The sequence below is a fragment of the Amblyomma mixtum genome, chromosome 1 (assembly GCF_055824585.1).
Source record: "Amblyomma mixtum isolate Tamu chromosome 1, ASM5582458v1, whole genome shotgun sequence".
NCBI lineage: Eukaryota > Metazoa > Arthropoda > Arachnida > Ixodida > Ixodidae > Amblyomma > Amblyomma mixtum.
In genome coordinates this window covers 18,179,338-18,191,595 of record NC_143012.1, presented here as the reverse complement: position 1 = coordinate 18,191,595, position 12,258 = coordinate 18,179,338, and the positions used below count along the sequence as shown (strand labels likewise).

General features: G+C 43.5%; 1 protein-coding gene across 1 annotated transcript in view; it reads right to left on the bottom strand.

The window, feature by feature from the left end:
- The window catches only part of LOC149365620 (phospholipid-transporting ATPase ABCA1-like), a 58,212-nt gene that overhangs the window by 28,876 nt on the left and 17,078 nt on the right, over nucleotides 1–12,258 (bottom strand). The window contains exons 15-22 of the mRNA XM_089544667.1: nucleotides 11,942–12,163; nucleotides 10,437–10,641; nucleotides 7,178–7,303; nucleotides 5,145–5,325; nucleotides 4,453–4,584; nucleotides 3,268–3,407; nucleotides 1,284–1,421; nucleotides 184–404 (exon numbers count right to left, since the gene is read on the bottom strand). Of these exons, the coding sequence (XP_089400793.1) occupies nucleotides 184–404; nucleotides 1,284–1,421; nucleotides 3,268–3,407; nucleotides 4,453–4,584; nucleotides 5,145–5,325; nucleotides 7,178–7,303; nucleotides 10,437–10,641; nucleotides 11,942–12,163 (1,365 nt within the window). The remainder of the gene's footprint in view (nucleotides 1–183; nucleotides 405–1,283; nucleotides 1,422–3,267; nucleotides 3,408–4,452; nucleotides 4,585–5,144; nucleotides 5,326–7,177; nucleotides 7,304–10,436; nucleotides 10,642–11,941; nucleotides 12,164–12,258) is intronic.

The window sequence follows — 12,258 nt, the reverse complement described above, 5'->3', positions numbered from 1 at the left end:
TAGTCTTATCCAAGATTTTAGCTTAACTTAGTTCGTTTAAACGAGATTATACTGTACAGTTTAACACTTGCAAAGCTTTGCACAATGCTGCCTCTTTTGCAGCTAGTGTCACCTGCCAGAATGTAACAGCAACACTAACAGCCCACGAACATGCCGCTCTGTTAAACCAGTCGTACTACTTACCACATCCCTACAAGCAGACGCTGTAGGGGATGGTCGATTCTTGAGCGATTTGCTACGACGTGCCGGTCGTACAAGAGTAAGGTAGTAACCGCTGCCAAACCGTGTCTTGAGAAACAACGATGAACCGCAGCAACGTAGGCGGCCCTCATTGATGACTGCAATGCGGTCACCCAGCAAGTCGGCCTCATCCATGTGGTGTGTGGTCATGATGACCGTGCGACCTGAAAACCCAGCCACTCTTCAATGAGACTTGCAAAAAATGCTGCAAATACAGTCAGCCTCAAAGCATACTGCTTGCACAGCAAATGGGCATCGCTAGGACAGAAAAAACTATACACGAGGTGTAGGGACATCTCCTTGCTCTGATGCCAGGTTTTGTTCTGTGAGACTGATGATATCGTTTTGCCTCTCAATGCTAATAAGCAAACTTCCCCATGCAAGCGTTCTTTGAGAGCTTTGTTAGCACATAAATAAACAGTACATTCAGTGAGCCACGCTGCCCAAACAAGAAAATAAACCAAAGTATTTAAAATAACTACTGGCACCCAATACATTAGAGAACAATGCAGGAGCACTCATTTCTATGCATGAATTGCTGAAACACAAAAATTGTTTGCATCACTAACTTCAGCGAAAAATGACATTCATGAGCCAGTCGCAGTCATGCAACAAGAAAGCACAATTTTCAGTTAGCCCTCAAGAACTGTGCCTAACACTGCAAGCTCGCTACAAACATTTGGGTTTGCTCGTTAGAATTTTTTTTAGTTGAGCTGAACGACTGTCTGCTGAAGATTTTATAACGCTTAATTCTGAACAGCTGAGTCAAATCTTAATATACCACAACGCCATCTTCTTTGTCAGTTATGTGTCCATACTATTGCGGAGGCCGAAACACCTAGTAAGGATATAGTAACAACCCAACCGAGAAGTTCTTATTTTTGATTTCGAACTGGCATCATCTTCTGTTGGTAGTATCAATGACACATCGCACATGATAACTAGCTGATGGTACACTGAAACCTTGCGACAACATTTGTTTGAGCAATCACGGTAGATAGATTCCAAAAATTAGTAGAGAGATGGCAACAGGCAAGACGGACCTTGCTTGTACTTGAGCATGAGATCCCATATTGCCCGACGTGCGTACGGGTCCACACCGGCTGTTGGCTCATCGAGGATCACTGTTCGACTCCCACCGACAAAAGCAATGGCCACCGAAAGCTTGCGTTGCATACCACCTGGATGTTTTGGAAAGACAGAAAGAAAAAGAGGAAAGATCACTCAATACACAGTCCTAGTTCACTGCTGTCACGACAATGAAGAAGAAAGTTAAGTAACTTAGTGCATGTACAAGCAACAGCCCATAGTCGAGCAAGCTCTTAGCTTAATTGCAAATTACTGCTCTAGGTGTGGCTGGCTGTACAAATACAGTCTAGCCCGTTTATAACGAAGCCACTTATAGTGAAATAGCGGTTATAACGAAGGGATTTCAATTTCCCATTCCCATTTTTGCATTTTCAATACATTTTGGGTCCGGTTTTAACGAAGTACATAAGAGCACGTCAGCGGATATAACGAAGAGATTTACTACCAACCGAAAAATAATCTGCCAATCAACACATATTTGCGTCCTTGAGGCGATTTTTTCCGCGAAAATAAGAGCAAAATTTGGCTGACGGCGTCCTTTCGTGGCGTCGTCTGCTCTCCTGCAGAGCGAAAGGTTGCTTCACTGCATCGCATGGCACGCCGGTCTCGTGTTGCGCCGTCCTTGAACGGCGTCACAGCGTAGAGCGGTAGAGCACGCCGCGCAGGGGAAAAATGCAAAAAAGAACATAGACGATTTTTTTTTTCCCCAATGACGTCGCACAGAGCAGCCGTCTTGGCCAATCGCGGTTCTCTATTTCTCCTAAGCAGTCGGCGCCACGGCTGGACTGCAGTCTACAGGAGGTGTGGCAGTGCGCGCTTTGTTTTATGTCGGTGCCGCGGTGTGCAAGGCAGGGAGAAAGCGCGGCGGCATTGTGCGTGTTGGAAGCGTGGCTCATTTTTATCGTTATCGCGGATCGTTGTATGCTGTTTATAAGGACAGAGTTATTCGACTTGATCTAGCTGGTGAACGGACAACTGAGCGCAGTGTCGCACTGTTCCAGGTTGAGAGCACGGCGAACGCTACTGAGAACGCGCGTGACGCCATCGGTATGCCGATGTTTGCATTTTTTTTTCGTAGTCCGCATAGTACGAAATAGCGGATATAGCGAAGTGATTTTCGATTCCCGCCGACTTCGTTATAAACGGGCTAGACTGTATAGTCAACTGTCAATAACTCAAACTCGAAGGCAGGTGAGAATTTGTTCAAACTGTGCAGATTTAAAGAATGCATTCATGCTGATGGCACCAACACATCAATTCATATAAAACTCAGCGTTTGATATCAAATTAACAACATTGTCCATTTCCTACAAGGTATTTACAAAGGTAAAGCAGATCTGTAATTTTTCAGATCAATAAATAAAACACCATGGGACAAAGCATGAAAGTTACGGTATAATGAAATCATTTTTTATCCAGAGTAGTATTTCAGATAAAAAGGCTCTGAGAAACCTGGAATACATATAAAGCATAAAGCAGTGAGGATTTAATGTTGCAATTATTTACAAAATCATAACACTGCCTTCTTGAATGAAAAGCCTGAACTGTTCACTAATTCAATGCAGTTATACATGATGCAAGTGTAGGGAGAGTGAACGAAGAATGTGATAAAACATAACCCCACATTCAATAATGAAACATGTCAGGTGGCCACATGCCTATATTATATTAAAAAAATTACAACCTCAAGGACCAAGTGACAATTTTTTTGTTTTGCCATCCCTTAGACACCAAAACAATTTTGCAAGTCACCTTTTGTACATAAATACCAATTGCAAGCTTCATCAAAAAGTGGTAAAAGAGTGCTATGATATGACGAACACAGCTCACAACTGAAAAGCTGCACGCAGTACAAGGTGATGTAAAGAAAAGAACAGCAAGCATGAGAATAGTTATAAACTTTGATGCAAGTTCGCAGTCAAGCTGTGTCTGACTTACCTGAGAGATTGCACGAGTATTCATCTTTCTTGTGAACAAGGGCTAGGTCACGGACGAACGATTCAACTTCTGTTCCAACTACATCTGTGCCGAGTCCTTTTAGCCGAGCATAAAACCACAGGTGTTCCGCAACCGTCAAGCTGCAACACAACATAATAAAAAAAAACATTTTGTAGTTATACTTACGACGCAGTCAATGATAGCATAAAAAGTTAAAAAATAAAAAGCTAGGAAAACATACCAGTAATAAATTAGTGAACTATGACTTGATTCTGGCATGATAAATGTACAGGTCCCTACAATTTGAAAGGGAACAAAGTTCAAATTTGAGCATTTGAGCTGTTCTGCAACTAGCTTGCCTCTTGGCGTACAAATACATCCAAAAGTCATTTTCTAAGTTAGAAGAGAAATAACCAGAAAATTTGTCTTTCTGTGCATATTGGTTATTCCCTTTCATACCAAAAGGACCTGCACTAGTGACAGTGACATTCTAAACAAGCCAATTAAAATCAATAAATTCAGTTCAGACTAATGGGAATTTGAATTACCAGGGTGCATACCGGGTTCAATGCGCAGTACACAGAACTGGGGCACCTTTTTTCTCAATTAGAAGCACATTTCTTTTTGAAAGAGGTACATTTTTTGAAGACTAAGAAAAAAGAAGAAAACACTGCCCTCCTGTAAAGAATTTTGGATCATCATGGGGTCCCTTACCAAACCCTGCATTTTTTGTTTTGTTTCTGAGGCCTCTCTCTAAGTACGGGTGGTGGGCTGGAAGCAGGTATTAGGATGTGCTCAATGCAATGTGAGCATTCCAGCCAATGCAGTATGTGCATGGCACCCCCCCATGCTGAACCAATCACATGGCACAATACTCACTGCTTCTTCAGCAATTTTTTGTGATATACTTAAGAACACATTTTCCAACCTTTACCCTGAGGCAAAGATAACTGCCAATGATGGCATATTATTTCTGTGGTATCTATGATGCAACATACCGACACGCTAATGACATGAACATATTATGCGAGTTTTAAAAAAGTCATAAGGATCTTAAAGAAGTGGAGTCTTGCCAAGACAGAGGTCACTGTAAATTTAGCTGCTATGCAAGGCAGAAGCTTCTTCACCTCTTTCCCCCTCTATACAAACGAATTCTCAGACCAAAAAGCAGGAAAGTAACATTACTTGTCGAAGAGGACGTTGTATTGGGGGCAAGTGCCGAGGCTTTCACGAATGATGTCCATCTCAGACCTGATGTCCCTGCCATAAATTTCAGCCGTACCTTGCGTCGGAGGGTATAGACCTGTGAGGATAGAGCTGAGAAACAAAAATAGAAGAAAAAAAATTAAGACATAAATTCAAGCTGCATAACTTACACATCAACTGGAGTTGAACAGTTGCGACAGCTACCGGAATTTTACCTTCAAGCACAAACAAAGCCAAACCCTCAAATCGCAGCATTTTATTTCCATGGCTTACAGAGCAAAAGTTTATTTTTGCCCTTTAAAAGTTTATTTTTGCCCTTATGATTTGAAAAAATGAGCAGCTCGTTAAAAGAAAATCACTGCACAAACCACAAGGTCAAATTACCACACTAAAAATTTAAGCAGCACATCACAATAATTACGTGCAGACAGCTTCAGTTTCTGCCCTGAAAAGCAGGTGCACAGCTGAACAATCAAAGCCAAGAACAAATACATGCTATAGAACAGCGTAATAAATACTTTCATCATCAACATGCAACTTCCAGCAACCAGCCTTCACTGCTCACAACACAATGCATGCATTTTATTCAGTCTATCTCGCTGAAGAACCGTTTGGATCATCCTTAACGGTCATTACAGGCTACAGTGCTCGGACTTTATAGAAGCACTCACATGGTGGTTGTCTTGCCGGCACCATTGTGACCAAGGAAGGATGTGATCTGTCCCTCGTAGAAGTTGAGGCTCAGTTCGTTGACGGCCGCCCGGTCCGCACCGGCGTAAACTTTGGTCAGCTTGAGAATGCGCACACCCAGTGGGAGATTGTGGGGTTCTTCTTCCATGTCTTCTGTTTTTCCTGGGGTCATGTGGCCAGGAAAAACAAATTAAAACCAACTAATTTTATTCGTCTATTTAACACTGGTTCTGAAAAGTTCTTGACTTGCATCAGTGCTGCAGACTGTCCCACGGTTTCCTCAGTACGACTTGATGCATCCATCTCAGCTCAAAATTTCATTCTTTCTTTGTTTCTTTCAGCATAGCGTGCTAACCTCAAAGAAGGGGCTATGGCAGGGGTTGGGACAGAATATACATCACGCAGGCATTGGCCATGCACAAGTTTGAAGAAATTAAAATAATTTACAGCGTATGTTCACGAAAGAAAGACTCGCAGAAAAAAAAAAGCAAAACGTAATGCACAACTACAGCTAGTTGCAAAAATAAGAACAAACAATGGGCATAATAAGTTGCAACTAATACACAATGCCTCAGTGATGGTGACACTCACCAGGTGGGGGATAGCTAATGCAACAATCAATTTTTCCAGCAGGCTACCGCACTCTAGGTTAAATATAAAGCTATGATGCATGCAACAGAGGCATGCCATTATGCGCCTTTTCAGTTGATTCCTATAACGACCTTTTTGTTTGTTTTCATTCACATGTATCATGAAACACAGTGCTGTGTGCAGTGGCGTTCACTGTACTGAGGAATCTCTTTCTTCGAACAGCCAGTTGATTTGACACTTAAAGGGTCAGTCTACTGAATTTTATCGACCATATTTTCTTTGCGGCAACCGATAGCTCTTTACTCAAATTACCGTTTAGCCAGCTGTGGTGCCAAGTAGTGCGGTAGAACATTTTAAAATAGAATTTATTTATGTGGGAACACATCTGTATGAGATGGTAGTCTCATCTGGCAACCATCTGGATTTCCGCCGCGCGGCTACAAACATGGCGGCGCCCATCGAAGCCGGACCTCTCGCTTCGGACTGAATTCTCGTTGTTGCTTCCTTTTTCAGTGCGTTCACTGGCCATAAATGGGGCGCCTGTCTTTCGCTTCGCCTCATCTCGCCTATAAGAAAACATATAAGAGATAAATTTGCTTTATTTTAATAATTAAAGTGACGATTCTGCCGCTCCTAGGCTTAAGTGAAGAGTCGGTTTGTTTACAGCAATGGTTCCCGTCCTGACGACCAGATGGCGCCACTATAGGCTGAGTTTATTTTTGCGTCTCTGCTAGCATACGCTGAACTAAAGGTGGGAATGTGCCTGCGTTTTGCGTACGTGCAACTATAAATATTCATGTGATTTACAGAAAAAGCGAGCGGTACGCCTTCTACAGTTTACTAGAACAAAACGTGCGTTTCTCTGACATTGGGGCATACAAATGGTACGTAGTATATTCACTTATGCTTCTACAAAAAAAGACTACCACTTTCTTGAACAAAATGAACGTTTGGGGTCGCCACCATGCTTTTTTACGCGACTTTTAACGCCGAAATAAAATATAAATTCCTGCCTAAACTGGGCGCAGACCCCTCGTTATTGGTGTTATAGGGTGCCAACTACCAGAATATGCCATTATTTATACACTCATCTCGGTGAGTAGACTGACCCTTTAAGTCTCATCAACATTGACTTTATAATGAAAGCTCCCCTTAATCTAAACTCTGCAAAATTAAAACAAATTTTCAGTCCTCTTTGAATTCAAATGATTTCATGTTGACTGCGTCAATACTGGCCTTTCCCTTTGGCAGGTGTCTGACTACTGTTTGCATTTCTGTGGGTTTCTGCAGCGACATTTAATGGATTAAATGCTTATAAAAGCACCATCTCAATTGATGTGCATTTTAGTCACTGAGTGAAGCAACTGTGATTATATAAAAAGAACTGAAAGTGAAAACTTGTAGAGAATGGGACAAGACCCACCGTTCAAGCTGGCCGTTCCGTTGCAGGATTCCCAGGCTGATTTTCTGGGGCTGTCAAGGTGTGAGGCGCCACACCAGTAGGACTTTGTGACAAAGAAGTACCACGGCTTCGGCACGCCATACTGACCTGCAGAGTGTCACGAAGTGAAGACCAAAATTACTAAGACTTTGGACTGGGTTAGCTGAGGTCGGGCTAGTTGGCTGATTGTTCACATTGCCTCTGTGTCTGCTGACACCATAGCCCGGTTACTTATATAATGAAGAACTGAAGATAATGTGAGCACAGCATGAGGAAAAAGAAAGCAAAAGAGATAAGCTAAAATACTAGATCTTTCATCAGTCAGACTAACAGGCAGAATGCTAACAGAGGGATCACTGTGCCGTGAAAAATCATGCAATTAGTCAGATTCATGCGAGCACTTTCATAGTTATCCTCAGGAGCACTAACATGAGAAGCGTTTCTGTGAGATGAAAGGCAAAAGACAAAAGCCTGCTATGCTAAGGTGTTTTGATTTAGCATAGCAAGATTTTTTCTGCTTTGCTTGTACAGTCAAGACCACTTAAAACAATATTCAAGTGCCATGAAAATACCATTGTTATAACCAATAATTGTTATAACAGGGTTGTGCCGAAAAAAAGAAAAGATGACAAACTTCACCGCATTTATTGACAGTAAATACCCGGAGGGGTTTGATTGTTCTAATACCTGTAAAAGCTCGTTAAGTCGAACTTCAGGGAACTGGAACAATGTTCACCGATGACCAAAGCACCGCCATCACTGCACCACCGGAAGCTTTGCACACCTCCACATCACAGGAATCAAGCCGGCTTTCCGGAAGTGATTCATATGGGAAATTCAAGAAGCATGCAGAACTAAGGGTGCGGTGACAGCTGACAAGAGAAAAACCGCGCTGGCTGCATGCACGCACACTGCACCGACTGATTGGGGGTACGCATGGCGCGCGTAGCCAATGCAGCAATGCAGCAGCTCTCCTGACGCGATAACGCCTGCCCCTGGGACAAGGGAAATTTGTGAAGTGGGGACCGTGGGGAAGTTAGCGAAGAACAGCGGAAGATGGGACAACGTAAGCACTGCCGGTGCCAGCTGTAGCTCAGAGTGTAAAAACAAAGAAAAACGCGTCTGCACATTTTTCTGCGCGCGGCGCACCCCTCAGAAACGTTAATAACAGACTGCTCCACCAAGGCTCCCTACCATGCTCACTACTTTCTTCTCTGCATGGGCCTTTTGCTCAGGGGAACGCATTCACGGGTTCTTTTGCTTTCGTGGCGTTGCTGCGCCGGCTCAGTCCGTTGGTCGGCCCCACACGCGCGCGCTTTTGTGTTGTAAGCATAGCTTTGCTGGTGTGGTTGTAGCATTTCTTTTCTTTTTCTGTAATGGTTGACACTCAATTACCAGATTTAATTGTTGTAACCAATAATGTGCCTTGACAGCATTGCTATAAGCAGTTTATTTTACCATAGAACACATGGCAAAGCTGATGGTGCCATGACCGACCATTGTTATATCCGATATATTGTTATAACCAGTATTGTTATAAGTGGGCTTGACTGTATATTTCCCTATGCCATTTGTACATAAATCTTAGCATACACATTAAATGTCAAAAAAGAAGGATGGGTAGCTGTGCAAATTGGTAATAGTTCATTGTCAGTGGCACAGCGTGAAACAGACGGAGGACAAAGGTAAAAATACAACATGGACGAACGCCCTTTGTCCTTTGTCTGTTTCACACTGTACCACCCACAATTAAAATTTCAGCAGGTCAGTGCTTAGGGTATCTCGTTCAGACCTCTCTGGGGAGGCTTAATGTTTCCCTGTACTTATGGGGTGGGGCTCCTGTGATTTTCGCTCCATGTATATGTACACAGACACACACATGCAAGCATTTACACATGCATGCATGCATTGCAATATACGAGGGGGTACCCAAAAGAAACCGGACTTATTTTTGTTTGAACTTATTTTTTCACATTTTATGCACAGACCTTCAATGTCCTTCAAAGTATTCCCCGCTTGCAATGATACGCTTGTCGAATCTTTCATTCCATTTTTCAAAACATTGTTTAAATTCATCTTTTGTGATGCTTGAGAGTGCCTCCGTCGTTTTTTTCTTCACCTCAGCAACATCAGCGAAACGCTTTCCGTTCAACTATTTTTTCATTCTAGGAAAAAAAGAAAGTAGCACGGGGCAAGGTCGGGAGAGTATGAGGGTTGAGGAAGAGGGGTCATGCCATTTTTGGTCCGAAATTGTCGTAGAGACAGGGCTGTGTGAGCAGGGGCATTGCCATGATGGAAAAACCAGTCACCCGACCGCCACAAATGTGGCCGCTTCCACCGCACACTGTTGCCCAATCTTTTCAAAACATCCGAGTAGAAAGCCTGGCTAACTGTCTGACCCTGCGGTACAAATTCTCAATGGACAACTCCTCTCACGTCGAAAAAACAAATCAGCATTGTTTTGAGGTTTGGTTTCACCTGACGAGCTTTCTTGAGGCGAGGTGAATTTGAAGTTTTCCATTGGCATGATTGTTGCTTTGATTCAGGATTCGATTCAGAAACACTTGAGTTGTCCCCATAGCATCGTCCTTGTACGTCTTCCTTAATATTTCAAGAGTTTCCATTCAACTTTTTCCGAGCAAAAATCAGAATTTCACCGGCGCACGCTGTTCACGAAAATCAGCCATTGCAAAAACGACATTCACACAAAACAGTCATCACTCTAAAACTCTGCTTAAACTAGTCTGACCTCCTTCAGCGACGGCAATCGGCTTACTGACTCTGGAATGTTCGTTCTATCCGCTCCTAGTGGCAAAACGCGGTACCGCAGAAGCTTTGCTGACCAAAAAATTTAGTCCGGTTTCTTTTGGGTACCCCCTCGTATCCGGCACTTCACCACTCAGTGTTCACAAAATTATTTTCAAATTGTGCAAAAATACTGCACGCAAAAAAATGTAACAATACTGCAATGTAACAATGCTGCAAGCAAAAAGCAAGCTGTCCTTTACTAGCCCCTTGAATCTGTTTAAACACACGTGCAAAAACTGTTTATAGAAAATCTTATTTCACATCAGCAGCATGCATGTGTTTATAACAAAGGGGGGCAAGGGCAGGTCCCTCTGAGTATACCCTCCCCAGTGGCTTTCGTCCTGAGCATACCTCTCCTAGCAGAGCACCGCTTGGCGCTGTACAATGCACCAAAATGCACCAAGGTTTTCCCAGAACTCTAGACCCTGCTCACCAGGAAAGACGGCCTCGATGTACCAGGCGAGCACAAAGTAGAGCACGGCGTCCAACAGCAACAGGCCCATGATGTGTGCTATGGAGAATGTGTCCGGAGGCAGTCCCCCCTTGAGTAGGTTGTGCCACTGGACCCCGACACCTTCTTCCTCGAAGTGGGCAAAATAGCTGCAGCCCAGACCAAAGGCCACATTGGGCACCAGGCTCTGGGAAAACACAACAAGAACGGGTGTGATGCAATGCTTAGAGGACCCAGAGATGCTGAGTAGCCACCATCACTATCATCATGAGCCTATGTCCATTACAGGACATAGGCCTCTCCCAATGACCTCCCCCCCTCCCCCCTTGAGTTAACCCTGTCCTGTGCCAGTTGTGGCCGTCCAATACCCGCAAACTTCTTAATCTCATCCACCCACCTGACTTTCTGCTGTCCCCTGCTATGCTTGCCTTCTCTTGGAATCTAGTTCGTTAAACTGAGGGACCATCAGCTATCTTGTCTTCGCATTACATGCCCCACACATGCTAAACTTCTCTTCTCAATCTCAGCTAGGATGTTATTTACTGAACGGTGTGCATTGGTACAGCAGCACTGTTACACTGCACAAGAATACTGGTCTGCTTTTCTACAATGCAAATATACCAACAAGTCAACAGAACAATATTCTGTTTCGTTTAAATAAAACAGAGCAAGGGTACGTACAGGAGAATCAGTGATAACAGTTGCTACTTCACCAGTGCTTAAGTTAATCAAGGAACACGCTCGCTTCATGTTTTGACAAGACAGCAGTTCAGCAATGCTGCAAATGACAAAAATGAAAAGAACAAAGATTTCATGCTTTGTTGAAATTGTGCAAAGGTAACATGTACCGAATTCCCGGTTAATCTGTAGAGGATGTATTCCACCAATGCTTTGGTTCAGAAGTCAGTTCGTGCAGAATTAGCTCAAGCCCATAGGAATCACACTGTCAAGCTTTGTTTATATTCCATCTGATGCTGGTGACACACAAGGTCAGCAGTGCACTGACATAAAGTGTTCATTAACCTGGCAGCAGAGACAATGTGATTTCACTGTGTTGTTGATGGATGGACAGATGCAAGGGCCGGCAGGCAAGCAAATCAGTGGGCGGGTGGGCAGGCAGGAAATGATATGAAATTTCAAGTCTCACAAAAAAAAATTTTAGAGAAAAAATTGATTCATTATGCGAGTAAATATGCGAAATGCTTTCAGAAGTATGTTTTTCACCTCACTATCAAATTTACAGCAAGCAACATCAGATATTTAGCAGGTATCAAGACCATCAAAGCATTTTTGAGAGCTATCCCCAGAAAAAAGTTGCACTTTAAGAGCAGAATCTATGCTTTCGACCAATCAGTATGCAAGCCAACTACAAAAGTCACACTTCCCAGCATTCCCACAGTAAACTAAGACCACAGACCCTCTTTTCGCTCAAGGTAATTTCGAGAAACTTTACGGTTAAAAAAGAGCAGAGAAGGGGGCACACTTACAAGGGCACTCTTGTGGTGGATGTTGAGGTGGTCCTTCCACAGCTTGACGAACGGGTAAGGCAGGTAGCAGGTGAAGAAGAGAATCCCACCGGCGGCAGCCGCAATGTTGGCCCGAGAGAAAAGGGCGGCCACGAGAAAGGCCTTGCACACAATGGATGCCCCGAAACAGGCCAGGAACACAAAGATCACCCCCGGGTCTGAGTGGTCCAGTACTTGACCAAACTGCGCAACGTGGAGGCAGTGAAGACAATTGGTTGATTGATATGCGGTCTTTAACGAACAATGGAAAAGCAGCCTGCAAACACATGGGAAACACA